General features: G+C 41.0%; 1 protein-coding gene across 12 annotated transcripts in view; it reads left to right on the top strand.

The window, feature by feature from the left end:
• Positions 1-24,998, top strand: part of CAMSAP2 (calmodulin regulated spectrin associated protein family member 2) — a 109,760-nt gene that overhangs the window by 13,614 nt on the left and 71,148 nt on the right. For 4 of the 12 annotated variants that reach the window (XM_023632519.2, XM_023632520.2, XM_023632518.2 and 1 more), the window contains exon 2: positions 7,640-7,899. The exons of 2 other annotated variants lie outside the window; for them this stretch is intronic. In XM_023632519.2, the coding sequence (XP_023488287.1) occupies positions 7,640-7,899 (260 nt within the window). Of the gene's footprint in view, positions 1-7,639; positions 7,900-11,994; positions 13,022-14,012; positions 14,074-24,998 lie in introns of those variants that run through there. 6 more of the 12 variants (XM_070255856.1, XM_070255858.1, XM_070255855.1 and 3 more) reach the window with 4 other exon arrangements.

Genomic DNA, 24,998 nt, shown 5'->3' on the forward strand with positions numbered 1-24,998 from the left:
CATTCTTTTAGTAAATGCTCGAGTGCCTGCTATATTCTAGGTGCTAGTGTCACAGGGTAGAGAAGTACCCTGCTCTCCTTGAGGTTACATTATAATGGGAGGAGGCAGAAATAAACATAAATATTACGAGATAATAATACCTGTTACATAGGGAATTAAAATAGGATGACTGATTGGGTGGTCAGAGAAGGTCTGTCTGGGGAGATGGCGTTTAACAGATCTGAATGGAAAGAGCCAACCATGTGAAGGTTAAAAGGAGGAACGTTAGAGGCAGAAGAAACAGCTAGTGCACAGGCCAGAAGGCATGAACTTGACTTATTGTAGCAATACAAAGACTTGGGTGTCTGGAGCATAGGGAGCCAAGGGAAGGTGGAGGAAGTTACAGTCAGAGTAGAAGTAGTAGGCACATGTGTGGCCTGTGGGGAAGCTTGAACTCAGAGAAGTTAATTATTGCATTCAAGATCCCATGTCAAGTAAGTGGGAGAATTAAGACTCACCTTTTTTTTTAATTGAGGTATGATTGACATATAACATTATATTAGTTTCAGATGTACGACATAATGATTCATTATTTGTATATATTGTGAATTATCATTACAGTAAGTCCAGTTGACATCCATCACCATTCATAGTTGCAAAATTTTTTTTCGTGATGAGAACTTTTAAGATCTACTCACAGCAACTTTCAAATATGCAGTACAGCATTATTAACTGTAGTCACTGTGCTATTCATTGCATCTCCGTGACTTACATATTTTATAACTCTAAGATTGTACCTTTTGACCTCTTTCACCCATTTCTCCCACCCCCCATCTCCTGCCTCTGGCAATCACCAATCTCTGTATCTATGAGCTCAGTTTTTTTTAAATTCCACATATAAGTGGGATCATATTGTATTTGTCCTTCTCTGTCTGTCTTATTTGACTTAGCATAATGCCTTCCAGGTCCATCCATGTTGCTGCAAATGGTAAGATTTCATTCTTTTTTGTGGCGGAATAATATTCCATTGTATGTATGTATGTATGTACCACATTGTCTTTATCCATTCATCCTTTGATGGACACTTACATTGTTTCCATATCTTGGCTGTTGTAAATAATGCTGCAGTGAATGTTGGGGTGCATATATCTTTTCAAGTTAGTGTTTTCTTTTTCTTCAGGTAAATACCCAGAAGTGGAATTGCTGGATCATGTGGTAGTTCTGTTTTACATTTTTTGAGGAATCTCCATACTGTTTTTCATGGTGGGCTGCACCAGTTTACATTCCCACCAACAGTGCACAAGGTTTCCCTTTTCTCCACAGCCTTGCCAACCTTTGTTATTTCTTGCCATTTTGATAATAGCCATTCTAACAGGTGTGAGGTGATCTCATTGTGGTTTTGATTTGCATTTCCCTGATGATTAGTGATGTTGGGCATTTTTTCATGTAGCCATTGGCTATCTGTTTGCCTTTGGAAAAATGTCTACTCAGATCCTCTGCCCATTTTTTAATTAGATTGCTTATGTTTTTGCTGTTGAGTTCTGAGTTCTTTATGTATTTTGGATATTAACCCATCATCAGATGGATGATTGCAAATATTTTCTCCTCTTCAGTACATTGCCCTTTCTTTTTGTTGATGGTTTCCTATGCTGTGCTGAAGCTTTTTAGTTTGATGTAGTCCCACTTGTTTATTTTTGCTTTTGTTGCCTTTGCTTTTGCTGTTAAATCCGAAAAACCATCACCAACACTGATGTCCAAGAGCTTACTGCCTATGTTTTCTTCTAGGAGTTTTATGATTTCAGGTCATATGGTCAAGTCTTTACTCCATTCTGAGTTGACTTTAGTGTACGGTTTAAGATAAGGGTCCAGTTTCATTCTTTTGTATGTAGCTGTCCAGTTTTTTCAACACCATTTACTGAAGAGACTGTCTTTTCCCCATTGTTTATTCTTGGCTCCTTTGTCGTAAGTTAACTGACCATACATGCATGGGTTTATTTCTGGGCTTTCTATTCTATTACACTGATCTGTGTGTCTGTTTTTATGCCACTACTATACTGTTTTGGCTACTATAGTTTTGTAATAGAGTTTGAAATCAGGAAGTGTGATGCCTCCAGCTTTGTTCTTTTTCAGGATTCCTTTGGCTGTTAGGGGTCTTATGTGATTCCATACAAATTTTAGAGTTGTTTGTTCTGTTTCTGTGAAGGATGCCATTGGGATTTTGGTAAGGATTGCACTGAGTCTGTAGATCGCTTTGGGCAGTGTGACTCCTCTTTTTTAATCCAAAGCCTCTATTTTTCCTACTATGTCATGCTGCCTCCTAATGGTGGTGAATGTCGGTTAGCTGAAAAAAGGTTTGAGCTTGAGAGGGAATACTGTTGCAGAAGTAGAGTGGCCTAGGGGAAAGCTCTCAAGTTTTTCAGAGCGGGTACGAGAAGTGAATTATGATTACTAGTGCAGAATCTGGGAAAATTGAATTCTAGGAGTCTCTTCAGGAAAAAGCTAATGACTAAATTTTTTAAAAACATAACATTTTTATTCATTTATCATATATTTATTGAGTGCTCACCATGTACTAGGCACTAAGTTAGGTGTCTGGGGGTCTGTTTATGGTGAATAAGACAGACCTGGTCCTTGCCCTCTGGTCGTGTGCGAGGGTACTCATTTTAGTACATCTCTACCAATAGTGGGTTTAAAAAAATTCTGCCATTTTGATAGGCAAAAAATGTTGTCTCATTGTAACTTTGTTTACTGGTACTATGGATTTTTTTCATGTTATTGACCATTTTTGTGTCTTTTGGTTAACGTAGAGTTTAAGGTCTGTGGCTTACTTTCAGTTGGAGTTTTTGGAACTCAGGAGTTCTGTCTTAGCAATTGTTTTAGAAATAGTATTTTAGATTTGGAAAATAAGGTAGTGTTCCCATGACTGAGTGTGGTGATGTTTCTCAAATGCGTTTCCCTCCTACTTCCCGACCCTTCGTTGTTTTAAAGAAATCTGTATCGTTTGCTGGCGTATGGATGCACCTAGTAGCTAGCCGAGCTTTATAGAAAATTTCCTTGAGCGTACTGTCTCTACTCTGTCTACTTGTATCTCAAGCATTTCAGCTGATGGTTAATTTCAAAACTTCGATGTAGTCAGGATTTATAATAACGTGATTAAGGTAGGTTCTGCCTGAGTCCTGGTGCACGACAGAAACTTGGCTCTTATCCGTTGCCGTTCTCCGAGTGGTGTTGCACTCATCTGTTCCTTAAGCGTTAACGTCTTACCTTTTGTGCTCTGGAGGTTGGGGAGAGGGTGAGACTTTTCTCTGATTTTGCCTTTATGATTTTGTTTATTTTCTCATATGCTGTTTCAGTTCATTTGTTTTAAAATGTGATAGAACTCCAGACTGTTTTTTGAAAAATGATAGTCTTTTGCTATTGGCAAAAATGATAGACATTTTTGAAGTCTTCTCTTAAGCATATTTAGTTCTTGAAGACTTGTTTTTAAAAGTGACCTATTTTATAACATTCAGTATGCAATTTTGCATTCTTTTAGGGGTGGAAAAATCTGTTTTTGTCATATTCTTGCAGCATTCTTTGACTTGTTGTGAATCCTTTCCCTTTTCCTGGCATTGGAATCTTTTTAAAACTAACACTTTCATAATTTAGGTTTGTGGGTATGCCATAATAAAATGGAAATAGTCCTCGAGCTGTATGTCTTCTTCCTCACCTTGTGCTCTTGGCGCACCATTGTTATTTTTGAATCAGCTTAGCTAGATGGTTTAGAGCTGGGCTCTGCATTTGTCAGCTGTGTGCCCTTGGGCAAGATAACCTTTCTTGGGTTCCTTATCTGTAAAATAGGGACAAGAGGATTGTTAGGACTGAATGACAAAATGCGTATTTAGGACAGTGTCTGACACATAGATCTTTTATTTTTTTAAGGTATTTTATTTATTTTTTTCCTGCCTTTTTTTCCTCCCCATATCCCCCCAGTACATAGTTGTATATTTTAGTTGTGAGTCACTCTAGTTGTGGCATGTGGGACGCCGCCTCAGCGTGGCCTAACGAGCGGTGCTATGTCGGCGCCCAGGATCCGAACTGGCGAAACCCTGGGCCGCTGAAGTGGAGGGCGTGAACTTAACCACGGCCACGGGGCCGGCCCCATGACACATAGATCTTTAATAAGTGTTAGTATATTCCTAATATTTATCTGCATGTTACCTGATTAGCCAGTTTCACCAAGTTGTTATAAAGATCATCTGTGAGAATGGATATAAAAGCAGTAAATAAATGTTAGGTGGATGTATAGGTATGATAGAGAAGTGTGTAATCTTGATAACAAGTAGTCACTTTTCTTTGCACAGCTAATGTTTAGAGACCAAGTCGTGTATATTAGTTATTCTTTTATTGTTACAGGAAATAAAAATCCATTTTATATATATATATTTTATAATAATTCTCTCAAAATCAAATAATTTCCCTTTTAGAGTTGTTCTACTAAATAGCTTCTAGTTTCTGTGGTACTAAAATTTAAATGAATACCAGCGCTGTAGTCTGTGGTCTGCAACCGAGCTTGTGATCATGCTGAGGCGGCTGTTGAATTTAAGGCTGGCTCACCGCTGGTTAATGCAGCTATGAAGAGAGGAAAAGGTTTCCAATTATTAAATGAGGATGGTATTTTTAGATGTCGCCAAAATCCCAAATTGATACATCTACTCTTGACCTCCTTCCAGAGTCCTCTATCCCCAGCTGCTTTTGGATGGTTCCACTTGGATATTTTTGCTATCGTTTCAAATTCAGTATATCTAAAACTGAATTTATGCTCTTGCTTGCAGAATTGGTGCTTCCTCTGATTTTCCTTTTTCTATTAATGATACCACCATTTCCCAGGACCCAGGCTTGCTCATCTTTGATTGCCATCTTGACCCCTTCCCTTTGCCTTGTTTCTGGGTCCGTCTTCAGCAGTCTCTTGTGTCCTTCACTTCCCGTTTCCACTGCTGTCTTCCAGCGTCATTTTCTTTTCTCTGTAATCTTCTGTCTCTGACTTTTACCACCATCAATATTGAATATGAGATGAATCGTTCCCAAACATAACTCTTAGTTTGTCACTCTCCTCCTCTGACACCATCAGTAGGTCCTTGTTAGCTGTTATGTACAAGCCTCATGTTTCAAAGAGATGTTACTTTCGAGTCTTATCACCAGCCTCCCATCCAGTTTTACTTCTCACTCTTCTCCTAATGAGCCCTTTTCTCCACCCCAACTGTACAAGTGGGTCTCTTCATATCTTCTCTCTTTCTCCCCTTCTGTTTAGAAAGCCCTCCCCACCTTGTTTTTTTGGTGAGGAAGATTGGCCCTGAGCTAACATCTGTTGCCAAGCTTCCTTTTTTTCCCCCTCCCCAAAGCCCCAGTGTATAGTTGTATATCCTAGTTGTAAGTCCTTCTAGTTATTGTGTGTGGGATGCCACTACAGCATGGCTTGATGAGCAGTGTGTAGGTCCACACCCAGGATCCGAACTGGTGGATCCTGGGCTGCCAAAGTGGAGCGCGCAAACTTAACCACACCACTGGGCCAGCCCAATAAAGCTCCATTTTTTTGACTAGACAAATCTGCATATTCTTCCTGTCCTGTTTCTTTAAGATGAAGTCATGTCAGCTCGCTGCCATGCTTCCTCCTCTGAGCTCTAAGCACTTGTGTTCCTTTCTTTCATTTGGTGCTTAATCATTTACTGTTTAGTATTGTCTCCAGTTTCTGAAGTGCTTAACTCTGCCTGTTTGTCTGGTCTTCTGTGGATCCCCTGCTCCTTGAGGGTGGGGATTATTGCTACTTCTTTTATTCCCCAGAACCATGCTGGGATATAAAATGAACATGCAATAGTTACTATAATATTGTTTGATGAAAATATTTTTCTAAAGAATAGAAGCTTTTCAAAAACTTTAAGGTGAAACTGGCTAGGGAGTATATTACTACTTTGTGAATAAAGTTTTTGAAATGCTGACTTTGATGGAAGGAGCACTATTGAGCTTACAGTAAAGCTGCCTGTTCAGGAGACTCCTAAATGGGTGCTGGGATGCCAGCCTGGTGGTGTAGTGGTTAAGTTTGCACTCTCCATTTCAGCGGCCCAGAGGTCACGGGTTTGGATTCTGGGTGCCAGCCTACACACTGGTCATCAAGCCTTGCTGTGGTGGTGTCCACATACACAGTAGAGAAAGACTGGCATAGATGTTAGCTCAGGGAAAATCTTCCTCAAGCAGAAAGAGGAAGATTGGTGACAGATGTTAGCTCAGGGCCAATTTTCCTCACCAGAAAAAAAAAAAAGAAGAAGAAAAAAAAAATCAGTGATGGGGGATGGCTGCCCTTAGAACCTCACTTTCCACAGAGAAGGCAGGCAAAGGACTGGCTAAGTGTCAGCCAGAGTTCAGGTTCTATGATTGCAACTCCGTTAACTTCTAACTTCAATGCCCCACCTGTCCTTTTTGGGGGACAAACCTCATTCTTGTCCTGGTTTTGATGGAAAACACAGAGCCAGGAGTAGGGAGGAAGAGGCAGGGATATAGAGTAGAGCAGGCAGGAAAACTTGTAAAACAGTGTGGAATGTTTCATCTGTCTTGTCACCTTGCTGCCAATGCTCCTGCTCTTGATTGGAAGCAGAACTTGGAGAGTGGGCTTGACCCTCTGCAGGGGGGAGGCTGGCAGGAAAGAAACCTGGAAGGAGATTGGGTTTCCTTCTCGTGGCTCCTTTGTAAACTACCTTTTCTGTGTCTCCATGGAATGGGTCAGTTGGGCTTTTTGGGTGGGATGGGGAATGGTCAGTGGGAAGATGGAGATAACAGTGGTTACTAGTGTAAGGGAATTTTAAGTGTAGTTCTCCCCCAGACTATACTCATATTTCCCCCTCAGTAGCTTCAGCAGGCAAAGCAAGAGGGCAGAGAGACCAGAGGTCTTGAGGCAGGGGACAGAATAAATTAGGCAGTTTCTGTTTTGCAACTGATTAGCTGTAAAATTTGGGGCCAATGATTTTTTTTTTTTTTTTTAAAGATTTTATTTTTTCCTTTTTCTCCCCAAAGCCCCCCGGTACATAGTTGTGTATTCTTCGTTGTAGGTTCTTCTAGTTGTGGCATGTGGGACGCTGCCTCAGCGTGGTCTGATGAGCAGTGCCATGTCCGCGCCCAGGATTCGAACTGACGAAACACTGGGCCGCCTGCAGCGGAGCGCGCGAACTTAACCACTCGGCCACGGGGCCAGCCCGGGGGGCCAATGATTTTATACTCTCAGGCGGCAAGGACTAGCAGTGTCCTGGAAGGGCTGTTCCTGTGCATTTCCCGGTTGACTGTGAATGTGAGGGGATGCATTGATACTGGTTTTTGGGAATCTTGTAGCTCATTCTGTGTAGTTGAGCGTGCATGTAGGAATCCTTTCCCAGAGCCACTAGACTCAGAAAACTTTCCTCCTTGTCTGCGTTGTAGTCCCTTTTAGAATAGACTTGGAACTGTATCTTCTGGAAAGGAAATTTCAATTTCTCATTATAGATTATCTGCCAACGTTTAATAAATCATCTTTGCAGTTAAAGGGTTATTATTATTTTTACAAGGAATCTTACTTTCTATGACATAAATAATAGTTATTAAATAGTGTTTCTTTATAAAAATCTTGTAAGAATTTTTTTCCCCTTAATCTTTATAGAAAATGTGCCAGAGGAACTTCAAGAACCATTTTACACAGATCAGTATGACCAGGAACACATCAAACCGCCTGTTGTTAATTTGCTCCTGTCGGCTGAGCTGTACTGTCGTGCTGGGAGCCTCATTCTCAAGAGTGATGCTGCGAAGCCCCTTTTGGGCCACGATGCTGTCATCCAGGCTCTGGCACAGAAAGGTCTTTATGTCACTGACCAAGAGAAACTGGTAACTGAACGAGATCTCCACAAGAAACCCATACAGATGGTGAGTCTTTTATATACCCGAAGTTACTTTGGTTGAAGTGCGTACTTTGGGGTGTGAATTGTATTATAAAACAGAGGGAAATCTGTTTTGGAATTTGATTGTCTTTTCTGCCTAGGGTTTTTAAAAAACTTTTTCCTGACAAACTTTGTTTCCAAATTAAGGAAAATTTAAATAAACTATCTTGGAGTGTTTGATGTCATCCTAATACCTGGGGGAGACAAATACGTAATTTCCAACTACTGTAAAATGATTTTTATTCAATTTTAAAACTTTTTTTCCATCATAGAGACTAGCTAGGAGAGAGGGAAAGTGCACCCTGATCTGTTCCCACTAGGAAAGAGGTGAGCTTTGTAAGTGTTCATTTACGCGTGCGAAGGACCTCTCGGTAAATGTCTGCATGGTGACGTTGTAGTTTATTTAATAACCGTTAATTCATTCTTGAGGCAAACACACGATGAAGGCCTCTGAACTGGTCTGGGGCGGAGGTGCGGGAATTCATGAAAATCTCTGGAGACGATGCCAAATGTTCGCGCTCCCGTGTGCCGCCCCAGTCTGTTCTGCTTTAGCGGAAGTTTACAGCTGCTGGGCGACGTCAAGGGTGAGTGTAGAAAGACAGACGGAGGCCGGCTTTGCACGTTTGACGAAGTCGTGCTCTTCTGTGAGAGCAGTGGTCTTACTGCAGAGGAAGGGGGAGTATATGTGGAAGAATATATTAAGGAATATATGACATTTTGAGATTAAAGGATGAACAAAAATTAGTTTACCAAATCTAGTACTAAATGCGGTGATGACCTACTCTGCTTTCTGCCTATTTTCCTTCTTAAAAAAACTATTAAATGACTTTCAAGGAATGGAGACTTTCTCAAGAAAAATTGAATGAATTTAGTTATAGATTTGTAATGGAATTGTTAAGGATAACTAAGAATATTTATTGTCAAATAAGAGATTTTCAAGTTTCATTGATGGTTTCAAGTTCACTTTATGGTTACCGTCTGATTTTGTCTACCTGCCTTGTGTACATAGCACGTATGTGAACAGCACCAGGGGTGAGCGCTCTCCTTGGGTGACCTACCCGTGTGAGAAACCTGTGTGAGAAAATTTCTCAGAGTACTGGTAAAAACTGTGTTCCTTAAGAAACTCTTTTGTTTGGTTTTAGCGTATTAAGTATCAGTTTCCTTCATTGTCCTGCTTTTTGGGAAGGTTAATGAAGAATAATGTGTGTAATTGTACTGAATAGATTTACCCCTCCCCCTCGGTTCTAAATTATCTTAGTACTTTTGAGATCTTTTATTTATGTATGCTGCCTAACAGCGTTTTGGGGAAAAAAATTGTGTAGTGGTAGCAAAAGTATCATCATAAGTGTAAGGCGAGTTTGAGTAAGCAGAGCTTATTAATTTTGGGGTGGGTGGGGATTGAGAGGAAGGTTTTTTTAATGAAAACACATGTTGGAGAATCTATGCTTTTTATTTGAGTGCTTTTAAAGACAGATTTTTAAGAGTATAGCCTTTAAAATGTTTTCTTCTATATTTATAACAATGGAAAAGTATTTTCAGACACTGGTTTAACCAAGCTGCTTACTAATTATAATAAAGTTTTTTCAACACAGAGTCATAAGATTCCTAGAAGGAATGTCATTGTGATCTGCCTAATGAATATCACAAATATGTGAGAGAAGGACAAATGTAAACAATATGCAGTTACAGTATTAAAATGCATTAATGTCTGCTTGAATCAGCGTTTAGTGTATGACTGATTGGGTGCCAGAGGAAGAGTGTATGTATCAAAATCCCAGGGGAGCATCTTTCTACCAAAATACGCTCTAGTCCAAATCGTGTTATCTATCAAATTATTTGTCAAAATAAATACTGGTATCTAGAATCACGTGAAAATTGAGGGCCTTCTAGCAAATGGAGCCAGATGCTGAAAAAGATAGCTTAAGGGTACAGAGAACGTTTTGATCTTTCTTCTCTAGCAAAATGAAGTTGCATGTGTTGCATTCAGTATCATCAGGTTGGGCCAGGGGATTTGATGAGTGTCATAAAATCTTAAATTCATAGAATTTATAGCCAGAAAGAACCTAAGAAATCAGAAACCGGTACGTGTAAAACTTTCTGATCATGAGGAACATGAGTCCTTGGGCACCTTTGAGTCCAGATTCCCTGGCCCTCTAGTCAGAGCTGCTCAGTTAGAACCTTCAGAAGAGGGGTTGGGACATGTATTTTTAAACAGGTATGCTGAGTAATTTATGATCAAGAATGTGTGGAACACTGACCTAATCCAGAGTCGTCTTACGTGTGTGATACTTAGAGTTTAGAGGGGTGGGCCATGTGCCTGAGGCGGCGCTGTTATTCAGTAGCAAAACTAGAATTAGAATCTGAATGAGCCAGCACTGTGATTTCTAATTTACGAAACCAATTCCACACGTAAATGTTTGGAATCGTATTTACCCGGCTATTTACCTAAACTGTAGACTGGTTATGAATCAAACTCTTGGTTGTAAATCAGTTTTCCAACCATGTTTGCATATATAGGAAATGAGTTGATATTTATAAAACTCAATTATTGAAGTAAATGTATGTGTGATATGAAATAGGTTGATTTTCATATGTGACTTGTAAAATAACATTTATTATTTAATCATTCTTGATTTGGAACAGTCATCATTATAAAAACCCAAAATTTATTTTGAAGTGCTTTCTTTTAATGAGTTCCCAAAAGCGATCGAATATCGTATTTGCTCAATGGAAATTAAAGTGGGCCTGATAGGTCATTTGGTAAGGAAGGCATAAAACATTGTCTCATAAACGGTCAGTATTGTTACAGTGAGTGTTTATGGATGTTCAGAACATATATGCTAAAAAGTTATTGTGCGTCCATGCTACTAGCCATTACACTGCTTTATTATAATGGGAAGGCCAGTGAAGCTGCGGGGAAAACACAGAAAGGTGATGGAAGTGTTTTTTTACCCTCAAGAAGGATATTCCTATATGTGAGAAGTGTTATTTCATTATATCTATTTGGTAGTCTGTGCGTTCAGCTGACCACTGACACTTCCTCTTGTGTGATGTTGAGCTTAGAATCTGGTGAGGAAGAAGGCTGGAGAAAAACTAATTAGACAGCATGAGCTGAGGGCTCTAATACAAGTTGAAGCTGTAGGCACTGGGATGGTAGAGGTCGATGTGGTGGCTTCTGCTGGGGAGCGTGAGGGAAGGAAGGCATCACAGGGCGGAACGATCACTGGGGCTTCAGCGGGTGGGCAGAGCGATGGCCTGAGAGTGCTGACCAGGTGCAAGGAATTGGCGACTCAAGTTGGCACTGTGAAAGTACGAGTTACGACTTAGGGCGTTGACTGCGTGGAGGCTGAGATGAGGGTGAAGAATAGGATGGGGCTGGCTCGTGGAGAGGCTGTGAGCTGAGGTTAAGGATGTCTGACTTCTTTGTGGCTTACAGGATCCTAGAAGAAACTTTCTTACTGTTTTCTCTGGGCTTTTGTTGTTGCTTTATTGTTTTTTTTTTTCTCTGCCTACATTAGACAAAACATTGCAAAACACTGTGAAACACTTTGTGAACTGCTGTACTGTCAGCTTAGTGTGAATTACTTCAGTTTATTAATTCTCAGATCTTCCTTACTGGCTTATGTTTATCTGCACCCTTGTTCACTTAGACTCTCTGACAACTGTTTTTGTTTGGTTTATATGTGCCAGGCACTGTGCTCACACCACATACTCTGTCTCATGTAGTTTAGTTCTTACAACAACCCTAACAGGGAAGTACATTGTCCCTGTTCCACCCATAAGGAAGCTGAGGCTGTGAGAACATAATTAAGGTCACAGAGCAAGCACAGTGGCTAGTGAAGGCAGGATTAAGACCATCTCTGCTTTAACGAGAAATCCCACACTCTGAACCACTGAGTTGTATTTTTTGTCTTTGCCTGGGTAATGGGAAGGGAGCAGGAACAGGGTAAGAGGAAAGTGGGTGTGGAGAGATGGAAGGAAGAAGTGATGCGCTACGGGATCTGCCTGGTGGTTTGAGATCTTGGTCACTTGCCCAGGCTTCTTTTCAGAGTGGTTCGCCCATTCAGTTCTGGTCTTGCAGGTGGTGTTAGTGTCGTGTGCTGGGGCGTAGCTGGAGCTCTGAGCTGGAGCACTGCTGATGGAGGGCGAAGCAGCCTGCGTTGGTCTGTCCCAGTTTCCTGATTTTAAGAATGTGCGAGGTAATCTCCTAGTTACCATTATTTTGCTGAAAATAGGAAAGGTGCTGAGAACAGAGAAGCTGATCGCAAGAACGTTGTGTTGTCCTCTTTCTTTTTCTTCCTCCCTCCCTCCCTTCCAGCATATTGGTCCTGTTGGCAGCTACTCTTATGGATTTCTGTGGTGTCACCATCTGTTGGAACTCAGTGTAATTCTACTTGTGTAGAAGCTTTAAAAAAACTCTTTTTCCCATTTAAGAAGATTAAAAATTGCACTTTAGAGGAAAAGGATTATCTGAATGTAACATCGATAGTCGTTGAGATACTAATTCCTAGTCACCCTTTTATAAAGCCTTGCAAATTTATGGGCAGAAGCTGTCTGTGAAAAGTTATTTTCAATCTCACGGCTTTGTTGAACTGGGCTTTTCTTCTTCATACACAGAACTGGATCTCAGTTTTCTGTTTCCCACTAATCATGTACCTAGTTTGGAGTCCATTATTTCTAGGTAATGTATACACCTCAGTTATAAATTCACATTATCTTTTGATATCTTACGGCCACGTTTATTATGTTTGAGTCAGTGTTTATATGTAATAATTTATTTAGAACTCTAAGATTAGTTTCTCATAGAAATAACTTGCTGAATGGTGCTTATTGTACCAGATGATCTCACAAAAACCTTTTATTTTTATAGTAAAACTGAAGTCAGTCAGGCCATTTATTAATTTATTCAGTGTATTTATGGAGCTTTTGCTATGTACTGTGTATCGTCTACTGTGATTTAAAAAGTTTCTATCCTTCAGTGTCTCACTTTCTACTGAGGATTATAGAAAAATAACCAAATTATAATACATATGTTTCAGGAGTACAGAGGCACCAAACTTGATCCTACTCTTAAGCTGAGTCTTGCAGGATGTGAGGGAGTTTCCCAGGTAGGCAAATGAAGGACATTTATAGGGTAGGGCATATGAGAGTGTAATGGGATGTTAGGAGGGAGGGAGTGTGGGAGCATGCAGGCTCAGGGAAGAGGGTTTGGTTGTCTCTTTAGCACTAGGTACATATTAAGGAATGATGAGAAATGAGACCAGAGAGTTAGATGGGGAGAGGGCATAAATGACCTTTTATGTCATGCCAAGGGTGTACTTTATCCTGGAAATGACAGGGAGCTACCCAGGATAGGGTTTTAGACGAGAGGGGATATCATCAGATTCGTGTTACAGAAAGTCGCTCTGGTGGTACTGTGGAAGAGACACCTCTTAGGAGGCTGTCGGAATAGCCAGGGACCTGAACTGAAGTCGAGGTCGTTGGGATGCAGAGGAGGGGTTGGTTTGGGAGAGGCATTTTTGCGGTAGAATTGAGATGATCTTTTGACTCATCAGAGTTGGGAAATGAAGGAGAAGAGAACTTAGAATAGGACTGGCAAAAATATGTTATCCCTTCTGTCAACTCTAATGAATTAATGGGTGGTTAAATACTAGACGCTGGAAGAACTAGCTCTTGGTTTCATTTTGTTCTGGGAGCCTCAGGGTCTACATGTTAGCTTCTCCATCCTCTCTTGCTCCTGGTGCTTTTAAATCCTGATATTTTTACTTAATAATGGTAAAAACCAAAATAAGTAAAGGGCCAGCTTTATAGTTTAAAAATCTCGGGCTGATGTTCTTGAATTTCTTATTTTTGTTGAGAAAGATAAAGCTGCCTCTGTAAGTCTTGTCCTAAGTTTCTCTTAGTACCTTTTGAAAAAGATAGAGTTGTATATAAGTGAAAGTGGGTCTTTGTAGAGAGAAATGAAATAAGATTGACGTGCTTTTTGTTAGAATATCCAGTTTTTTGGTTTGTTATGTTATGCTTACATATTTACCACAAAGAGGGATAGGAATTCATTTATTTAATAGATACTTACTCACTTCCTGCTGTGTGCTCTAGGCTAGGTGTTGCTGATAACGTGGATGATCTCTGCCCTGAAGATGCTCTCGGGAGGCATGAGGTGAGGGGTGACGTGGGATTGAGAGGGCTTCACTCTGGAAATGGGCTAGGACTGACGGTGCAGAATTATGGGGATGAAATGAGGGATGAGGGGAATTGAACGTACTTGACAGATGTGCGTTCTTAATGCGATGTGTGATGCAGGTGGCATTCGAGTTGTAAAGATGAGGAAGCTGCCCCTCTGAACCGTGAGCCAACTTGCCCGAGGGCAGATAGGTGAGAAATGATGATGCTGAGATTTAAGCTCGTGTCTGCCGACTCCAGAGCCCCTGCTTATCCTGTTTACACTGTGTGGCCTTCTGGGAAAACCCCAACACACAAGCATAGAAAAGAAACGTGAAGTCATGTGTGGAATCCAAGCAAAACAAAACAAAACAAAACCAAGCTCATAGATGCAGAGAACAGATTGGTGCTTGCCAGAGGCGGGAGACATGGGTGAAGGGGGTCAGAGGGACAGACTTCCGGTTATAAAGCAAATCGTGGGGATGCACTGTAAGCATGGTGACATAGTTAATAATACTGTACTGCGTGTTTGAAAGTTGGTAAGAGATTAGATCTTCAGAATTATCACAAGAAAAAACATTTTTAACCATGTATGGGGATGGATGTTAACTAGACTTATTGTAGTGATCATTTTGCAATATATACAAATATTGAATCATTATTTGTACACCTGAAACTAATATAATGTTATATGTCAATTATACCTCAAATAAAAAAACCCCTGCTGTTTCTATAGTGCTTAATAGTTTGTAAAGCATTTACTCTTTCTTTTTTTTTTTTTGTAACAACCAGAGAAAGGTAGATGGTTGTTACCATCTCTTTTTGACAAGTAAGGAAACTTTTTGGATGGATGTGTTTGATAGATACTTAATCCAGTTCCTACTGAAAGAGGTGTAGAAAGAGGAAGTGAAGAGATCACGATCGTATAGCTAGTTAGTGACAGAGCAGAGACAGACCCCAGGGCTTCTGGCTCCTAGCCCAGTGCTGATCGTATAGCTAGTTAGTGACAGAGCAGAGACAGACCCCAGGGCTTCTGGCTCCTAGCCCAGTGCTGTTTTGCATACGTCGTGCGGCCATCCTTTTCCTGTCTTTGTGGATTATACTCTGCCTTGATTCTGAGGGCACCAGCAGAGAATCTAAGCAGGAGGGATGATCTCAGACAGTGAGAGGGTGTGCAGCAGTGAAGGGGGAGTATGGTAAGAGGGGAGCAGTGGGGATCTCAAGAATAGGAATAGGAGGGAGACGAGAGAATTGTTTTGGTTGCCTGACTAAGTGACTGTCGTAGTCCCTTCTGGCTGCTGTAACAAAATACCACAGGCTGGGTAGTTTATAAACGATGGAAATTAACTTCTCACACAGTTCCGAAAGCTGGGAAGGCCAAGATCAAAGTGTCACTGTGGTTGGGTTCTGGTGAAGACTGACCGGGAACAAAATTCCCTGCCCCAAAATATGTCTCTGGCTTGAGGATTATTTTGGGCTGATTATTATTTATTTATTTATTTTTAAGATTTTATTTTTTCCTTTTTCTCCCCAAAGCCCCCCGGTACATAGTTGTGTATTCTTCGTTGCGGGTTCTTCTAGTTGTGGCATGTGGGATGCTGCCTCAGCGTGGTCTGATGAGCGGTGCCATGTCCGCGCCCAGGATTCGAACCAACGAGACACTGGGCCGCCTGCAGCGGAGCGCACGAACTTAACCACTCGGCCACGGGGCCAGCCCCTTGGGCTGATTATTTTTAAGAACAAAAGACTGAGGAAGTGACTTTGACTTTCCCCCTAGCTGCCTAAAAACATTTGAGATAGAAGGCCCATTCTAGGCAGGAGCTCTTGCCATAGATAACTGTAGAATGTGAGCCAGGTGTGCTAGACAGGGAGGAGTCTCGCAAGGCCCCTTAATCAGGGTCCTCTCCATGTCCCGTTGTCTCTGCAAGGCCTGGCAAACCTGTGTTTACCCACCGTTAACTCTTTTTATCTTCCTGTAAATTGCCTCCTTTCCTTTTGAAGGCCCAGACTTTTGCCCTCTTCTGCTTAGTCCAGAATGACATATATACCTCATTTTGCTTGGCTGTCTTTGGAATTCTTAATGCTTATGTGAATTCCCTGTATGCATGTATTAAACTTTGTTAGATTTTCTCCTCTTAACCTGCCTGATGTCATTTTAATTGTTTGACCAGCCATAAGAACCAGGAGGGTAACGGGGAGGGATTCCCCCTCCCCCATAAGGCCCTGGTGTGTTGTAGACTGCCAGCTTCTGTCTGTGTGCTCACTCTGTGGAAAGAGCAGGGTCTGTCTGGAGCTTCTCTTAAAGGGCACTGATCGCATTTATGAGGGCTTTGCCCTCAGACCTAATCACCTCCCAAAGGCCCTACCTACTAATACCATCACCTTAGGGGCTAGGATTTCAGCATAGAAGTTTTGGGGAAACACAAACATTCAGATCATAGCCCTTTTCTTGTATAAGGGATGTATTTAATTTGATGACCACTGACATTTCTTTTTTTTAAGATTTTATTTTTCCTTTTTCTCCCAAAGCCCCCCAGTACATAGTTGTGTATTTTTAGTTGTGGGTCCTTCTAGTTGTGGCATGTGGGATGCCGCCCCAGCGTGGCTTGATGAGTGGTACCATGTCTCTGCCCAGGATCCAAACTGGTGAACTCTGGGCCACCGAAGCAGAGCGCACGAACTTAACCACTCGTCCAAGGGGCTGGCCCCAAAAGATATAGATTTTTAAAAATAGAGTGATTCACTTTGAAAATAATTTCTTAATTTTAAAAATATTTTGCTTTAGGATTAATTTTCCCAACACTGATTTACAAAAATATGACCACCTCAGTTTTTAAGAACACATGGGAAATGAAAAATATCATGTTTATTATAATGTTCAGTATAATGTTCATTATGTTAAAAGAATAGTTCTTAACATATAATCCACATTCTCCTTTTTCTATTGAAAACATATTTCATATTTTTCCTATTTTTTCCAGCTTTATTGACAAAAATTGCATATGTTTAAGGGGTACAGCTTAATGTTTAAATGTGTATGTTTATCACATTGAACCAAGTATTATGCCTGGTACATAAGGGCTCAATAAATGAAGTATTAGTTTCTGGCCATGAAGATCAGATGTTTTAGACAAATTGGGATGGTGGCATTTTCTTGTTTCCAGAGACCATGTTTGTGCTCCTTGACCTGCTCCTGGCCATTGCTGATTCCTCGAGGGGCAAAGATATCTGATGTACGGTGGGCTGATCCCTGTTTGCTGGGCATCTGAAAACTCGTGTAGAGGGAGAATGGCAGCCCCGTGGTGGAAGGTGGTTGGAGCCGCCCCCTCTTAAAGAGGCAGTGCCCCGGGGAGGCCGGTGAGCTCCTGCCGCTGCATCCCTGGAGCTGCGCGTTTCTGTTCTCCTGAGCTTGGGGGTTCAGCTCTTCCACAGAGTCTGTCACCTGCTTAAGTGTCTTCTCACTCAGGCCCAGTTTTTGTTGGTTAGCATAGTTAGTTCAACAGTTAGATTCTGCTGCTTACCATTAAAGGGACTATAGCTCAATATTAAAGAAAAAGCCACCCATTGACCTTTTCTCCCAGTTGAGGACAGATGTCGCTGTAGAGGTGGAGCTTTAGAGCTGAAAGAGATGCCAGCAATCATCTGGTCTAGAGCTTTGAAGTTCTTTTGACTGTAACTCACAGAAATACGTTTTCCTGCCACATCCAGCCCTGGTTTAATTAGTTACATATGTACAGAAACAGAAGTATTGATCTCTGTAGGGGCCGGCTCAGTGGGGTAGTGATTAAGTTTGTGCACTCCACTTTGGCAACCCAGGGTTGGCAGGTTCGGATCCCAGGTGTGGATCTACACACCACTCATCAAGCCATGCTGTGGTGGGGTCCCACATACAGAATAGAGGAAGACTGGCACAGACGTTAGCTCAGGGCCAATCTTCCTCAAGCAAAAAGAGGAAGACTGGCACAGACGTTAGCTCAGGGCCAATCTTCCTCACCCCCTCCCCCCCAAAAAAAAGAAAAGAAAAAAAGTATTTATGTTTGTAATTCGATTTTTTTTTTTCTATTCCGTTTGGAAAAAATATGAGTTGTGACTACCCCAGATGTATCCCAGGCCTCGAGCCCATTAATGAGTGGGCAGGGGGACGTGGGAGAGCTTCCTTCCCAAGAAACTCCAGTTCCCTTCCTCTCTTGCCTCTCCCCACCCAATTCCTTTTGGTTTTTCATGTTAAAATGATTTAATTGATTTCTTTAATTACATGACTTCATGTATGACCTGTGAATGGATTATAAACCCACATTTTAAAAAAACTAGTTAAATTGCTTTATTTTATAGAGGAGAATGGTAAAACGACAGTGTTGGTACTGAAAACTAAATACGATACCCATGTTTTTCTTAAAAATATATTTTAGTATACAAATTACCAACAGCTTCTATTTTAATGAAAAGATTATGGGAATAATTTGTATGTGGACTTGTTTCCTTAAGATTATTTAATCTAACCTTTATGAAATACTGCTGCCAGATTAATTTTCCTGAAATAACACTTTGATATCTGTCTTATTTCCCAATTCAAAAAATTTTAATCCTTTTATTTGACTTTCAGCATACACTATGGTTTCAGGTGCATGTTGCTTTTTCAAAAATTTGTCCTACCTTTCAGAGCTAGCATCTAAAGTATGGTGGAAGAAGTTGCTTTGAACTTTGTCTATAAAATAGATAATTCACTTAAATAATGAAATTTTATATTCTTTTTGTTTGTAATCTCATCTTCATAACTCACTCAAAGTAGCAAAAGCTAAACACTTAGCAAGTTGTCTGCTTACAGACCTGCCAGCAGTAATTATTGATGATTATTGAAGATGAATGTATATTAACTAAAACTTTTCATCTTTTAAAAGGAGAAATAACTATATATTCATTGTAGGTTACTAAACTTTAGATGGTACAGAAGGTGATTTATCTTTATACATATTTATATATATAATTGGAGAACAAAGATTGAGATGCTTTAGCAGGTTTGGTGTAGAAATGTAGATTTTTCTAATTTGCACAATTACAATCCAGTGTTATGTAGAACAGTGGAATGTCACAACAGTCGTCCGCAGCCGTCCACACCCCCAGTCTGTGTTGAACAGATTGATCCCGCACCCCATCCCCGTGATACTGACCCATTTCCGCAGCTTGGTAAGATTATGGCAGTTTAGCAGATTGTTTTTAATTAATGTTAGGATGTAATTTAAAGGAAGAAGATAGATGATCATTTTAAAAAAACAACTAAAAACTGTTCCATTTGGCTGCTTTCCTGTGTTCAGACACCTGGATACATGAGCTGCTGTAATAGAAGAAAAGTCTTTATAATACTCAGATTCCTTGTGAGCCTGTGCTGTTCTGTGTTTGGAAAGAGGGTTGTAATGAGCTATCTTACCGGGCTGTCCCAGGGGCCTGTCTTTTCAGGAAGTTGATACACTTGCAGGGTATGAAAGAATACTGATTACTGTTTTCCTGAAAATTAAAATTTTAGTTTGTGCTAAGCAGTGAAACAAGTGGACAGATTCAAAAAGGGAGCTTTAGAGAGTGGTAAGGACTAGGAAGAAAACAAGAGCGGGATAACGTGGGAGAGGGTCAGGGAGTTGTGTGCCATTCTATTACGGTTCGAAGGGTTAGGAGCGCCTTGCGTGTTAGAGTGTGTTTGAGCAGAGATCTAGATGGTAAGGAGCCAGTTAGGCAAAGATAAAGGGGGAAAGCAGTGCTGGCAGGGAGCAAGTACAAAGGCCCTGAGTTGCTAGATACGCTGCAAAATAAATAGACTTCATGTCTGGATGATGAAGTTCCTACTGAGAATTTCTTGGAGGGGATATTTTCAGGAATTTGAAATTTTAGGGCCACATTTATTTACCATGTAATTTGTATGACGTGATGTACTTGATGAATTCAGTAAGTATTTGTTGAGAATTACTGTGGGCCTAGGCAATGGGAGTCAGTAATGAGAAGACAGACCAAGCCCGTGCTTTCACAGAGATAATCTTTTAGTAGCAAAGACTAGTAGTAAAAAGCTAAACAAATGATGATAATTTCAGACAGTGGTAGATGCTGTGAAGAAAGTGAATCAAGAAGGAGCTAGAGGGAGTGGAACATGCTGTTTTCATAGGAGGTGGTCAGGGAAGGCCAGTCTCGAGAGTTATTTGTTACTGTTATTTGGACTGAGACCTAAATACCAGAAGGAAACAGCCTGTGATGATCTGGGAGAAGAAAATTCCCAACAAAAAGAAGAGCAGGCTTAATGGTCTGAAGTAGGAGTGGGTTGGGTGTGTTTCAGGAATGGAAGGAAGGCCACGCAGGTTGCAGGGAGAGTGGAATGAGACCTGCTTAGAGAAGATTGCAGCCAGAGCAGGTGGAACCCTGCAGACCAAGTGTGAGTCTTACTCTTGAGCCTGCAAGGAAATCGTTGGAGGGTTTTATGTGGGGCAGCGAGTTTGATCTGGCTTACTTTTTAAAGTGCGTTCAGGTTCCCCTGCAGACGACAGTATAGGAGGTGAGGATTGGACGGGGGCGGGAGGCAGCTGGAGAATCAGGAATTGTATTTTGGAAATGTTAAGTTTGAAACGCCTGCCAGCTCTTGAGTAAGTAGTTGAATATCTGAGCCTGGAGTTTAGAAGTCCTCTGTTGGTTTAAAGTTGGGAGTGGAGTTACCAACATTTAAAGCCCATGGGACTGAATGAAAGCACTTAGGAAGAGAAGTAGATAGAGAATCATCAGGAGCCGTTATAGTAATTACAGTATAGTGGAAAAGCTTCCTTTCTCGTAAATGTGAGTGTTTGAATATAGTACATTCTAGGAAAACAAAATAATTTGAGGGAAGACTGGATGACGTGTCTGGGAACTTCAGTGAGTGCAGTGTGCTGTGTCAGTGTAAGGTCACTGCTGGCATGGGGACGCAGGGAGATGACATGACTGATAATCCAGATGAGGACAGTTGAAAGCTGCTTGCTTGTCTCAAAAAGTTCTGCCAAGCTTATTCTTTGGGAAAAAAGTCTTGGGTGTTGAAAATGCAGAGTTGAGTGCTGGTGTCCTCGAGTTCAGTCAGGGAGTCAGGAACGTTTGTACCGCTCATGGCCCAGCCTTCAGGTTGCTCTGTAGAAAAATACTTGGGAGAGAGCTGTGCATGGAAAAGGCAAAGCAGAACACACATTTTAGTGTGAGCTCAGGTTTCTGCTGTGCTACACTGGACCAAGAGAAAGGGCTCTTGTGTCCAGCTAGGTTGGCCTTGAATGGAGTGGTTGCAGGATGTCCTCCTTTTTCCTCTGACCACCAGACATGGAACGTATTATTCCAGGAGGGTCAGTGACCATCCTGCCTGTTTCAGGGGAAAAAGAAACTGAGAGTAAGAGAGAGAGACAGAAGCCTGGGCAAGGGTGCAGGGAGGGCAGGAGAAAATAGAGAACTGGTCATTGGTGGAAAAGAGTGAGGATAAGTTGGGGGAGAAAAAGAAGGAAGGACAGGCAGTGGGGGTTGAAGATGGGAAAGGAAGGAGCTGGAATTTCAGGCAGCTGCTGCCTCCAGGCCAGTATATGATCAAGGGAGGGAGAAAGAACTCAGCTTCTCGCAGATCCTCCTCTTGTCTTACCTCTGGTCACAAGGAGAGAGGACGAGAGGAGGACGAGCCGCCTCTGCTCTTGGGGAGCAGGTCCTGGGCTGGTGAGACTGCAGCCGCATGGGCAGACAGCAGAGAGGAGGCACTGCCTCGGCGCCGGCCTGGGACTCCCTCGCGGACACTGCCCTGCGGAAGGTAGGCCCCTCAGTGTTTGGGGTCTGCTGCTTTCCCGGGCTAACATCCGTGCCAGTCTTCCTCCGCTCTACATGTGGGTCACCACCACAGCATGATGAGTGGTGTAGGTCCGCGCCTGGGATCTGAACCCACAAGCCTGGGCTGCTGAAGTGGAGCATGCCAGACTTAACCACTATGCCACAGGGCCAGCCCCCAAATCAAGTTCTTAATGGGGAAAAAAATGTCTGCTACTTCAGAGTTGTCCCAGCCAGGGAAGGCTAGTGGAAAGTGCACTTTTTGTATAGAATCAGCTCCACAGAGACAGGGCCTCGTTGATCACATCTGTCGTATTCCCAGTGCCTGACCCACAGAAGGTGCTGAATTAGTAAAGGAGTAAGAGATGTTAGTGAATATTTAAATTAAGAATTAAATATATTTTGAAAGAGGAGTCGTTTGGAATTAATACTGAGAGAGTGGTGGAGATTCAGTTTTTGTTTTCCTATAGATTTGAAGAGAGTGAGCTGTAATTATTCATGAAATACATATTTATTGAGCTTCCAATATTAGCTGTGCTGGAGGAGGCTCCTGAATGCGTGGAGTTTACAGGAGAATCTAATTAAGCGATTAGGTGTTAGTTTCTCCTTTATCATTTCAAAATAATAAATGCCTGTCTACTTTTAAATAATCTTGGGAAAAGAGAGTGGACTTTTGGTTTCACTTAGCTCATAATCATTTGCTGACTTCCCTCCTGATCTTTGTTTTTTGTATCCAGCTGTGTTTAAAATTTAACAATATATGTATATCAAATCACCACGATGTATACTTTAAATATCTTACAATTTTTTATGTCAGTTATACCTCAATAAAGCTGAAATTTAAAAAAAACTTAACAGTCCTGTTTAGCATATAACACCTGAATTTTTACTAGTTTGTTTTCGTGGAGTGCAGCATGATTGAGGTGTAAATAGACCTATGAATACCAAGGATGTATTTTAGAAATCCAGCTACGGTAGATTTTAGATTGTTGCCTAAATTCTTTCACTATTTAATTGCTTTGTATTGATCTAGAAGAATATTTTTAAAAATTATAATACATTTATTCCCTAAAGGTTCCTTCTTGTACCTTCATTCCAGCAGAATCTCTGTGTGTTATCACCAAGATACCACGTCACCTGTCTTCTACAGGTAGTACTGCCAAATTGGACAGCCTTTCTTGGGTTATCATGATTCTTAAATAATTTTCATTAATTTCAAGTGGGAGAGATTTTGTTGTGCTGAAGCAAGAGAAACTGGAATTTTTTTTTTTAAGATTTTATTTTTTCCTTTTTCTCCCCAAAGCCCCCCAGTACATAGTTGTATATTCTTCGTTGTGGGTCCTTCTAGTTGTGGCATGTGGGACGCTGCCTCAGCCTGGCTTGATGAGCAGTGCCATGTCCGCGCCCAGGATTCGAACCAATGAAACACTGGGCCGCCTGCAGCGGAGCGCGCGAGCTTAACCACACGGCCACGGGGCCAGCCCTGAGAAACTGGAATTTTAAATAAAATTCATAAAACAGTACTTACATTTGGAAATGAACCATACTTTTTACACTTCACATTCAAACAGGGTAATGGTGTTGTATATGGTGTTGTTTTCACAGAAATGATTACTAGATGTTTTGATACTGTCGTATAAATCACTGTCACTTTTATTGCGATTTTCACAGTCTCTTGCAGTGGTATCCACATCCACGCAGGTTTCGTCGTTCTTCTTCCACTCTTCCAACACTGCAGGATGATAAAGGAGAACAAAAGTAGCAGCACGTGCTCAGCTCGTTCAGGGATCTTTTCGGTCAGACTGCGCACCCATCTGTTAGGGTCAGAAAACAGTCTCTAGAAATTAGTTTTAGGTTTATTTGTACATGAGTTTTCTTCTTCACAGTCATGCAAACTTTTTGTTTTCTTCTTCTAATTTCCTTATATTTAATTAGAATGTCACATTTGTTGAATTTTTCTATGCAGTTTCATACAATTTAGAAAAAAATTTTGTCTAAAATTTTAATTATTTTAAAATTTAGAACTCTTTGGGGTTTGAACGCTTGTACCAACGTTATTAAACGCAAGCAATACTGCATATCAAATAACTAGATAGCACAAATTCAGAATTCGTTTTTCTGCCAAAGACTCTGATTTGCTCTATTTGAGGATCTCAGGGTGTTTCAGTTTACTCTTCTACAGCATCTCACGTCTTGTCTAAATCAAATATAACTTTTTATTTTATTTTATTTTTTACAAATATTTTAGTTATAAAAGTTAGTTTAGAATTTTATTGCATTTGGCTGGAACCATTTTTTATAAGAACAGATAGAATCCAAAGAGTAGCTAGTGACCTCTGCCTTCTGCCAGTGGCCCAGCACAAGATGAAGAATGGGGCCTTTGTTGGAATAGGGAAAAGAGGAGAGGAAGGGATTGGAGTGGGGGAAATGGCCCTGGTAGAGTGAATAGATAATGAATCCAGTTTGGGACGCGTTTAAGATGCCCTCGGGACAACCAGGAAGAGATACCTAGTGAGGTGTGGGCTGAAGATAGACGTTTGGGAATCACCTGAGTAGTAATGGTTAGTTGAAGCCATGGGATTGCATGAGGTGCCCATGGAGGGTGTCTTTTCGAGTGAAAAGAGAAGGCCGGGGATAGAACTGTGAGAAGCACAAACTTGTAAGCAATGCACGGTAGATACAGTGGAGAATAGTCAGAGGTGCAGGATAAAGAACTGAACAACTGAGTAGTATCAGAGTCTTCTTGTTCTGTATAATACCTACTTTCTTGTGATTTTTTCCCCCCTCGTTTTGCTACTTAATCATTTTTTAGTTTTATAGCTCAGATTGGGAAAATATTTTAACTTGCCTGTTTAATAAATATAGGACATCATGATATATTAAGAGTGATCTCATAGATTTTTCTAAAGTAGTTTTGAAATAAAACACCAGAAGCTCCTTTGTTAAAAAATTTAAAATGATGAGGCACATAGGTTCAGAAACTTTCTGAATATTTTGATGTTAATTGCAATACTATGCATTGGTACCAGTATCCCTAATAAGCTTTTCCTTTCCATCTTTAACAGCACTTATGCCTTACCACTAGTTTCCTTAAGAATATTGCTGGAGAAAGCCTGAAAAATG

This window comes from Equus caballus, chromosome 30 (genome assembly GCF_041296265.1).
Source record: "Equus caballus isolate H_3958 breed thoroughbred chromosome 30, TB-T2T, whole genome shotgun sequence".
NCBI classification, from domain to species: domain Eukaryota; kingdom Metazoa; phylum Chordata; class Mammalia; order Perissodactyla; family Equidae; genus Equus; species Equus caballus.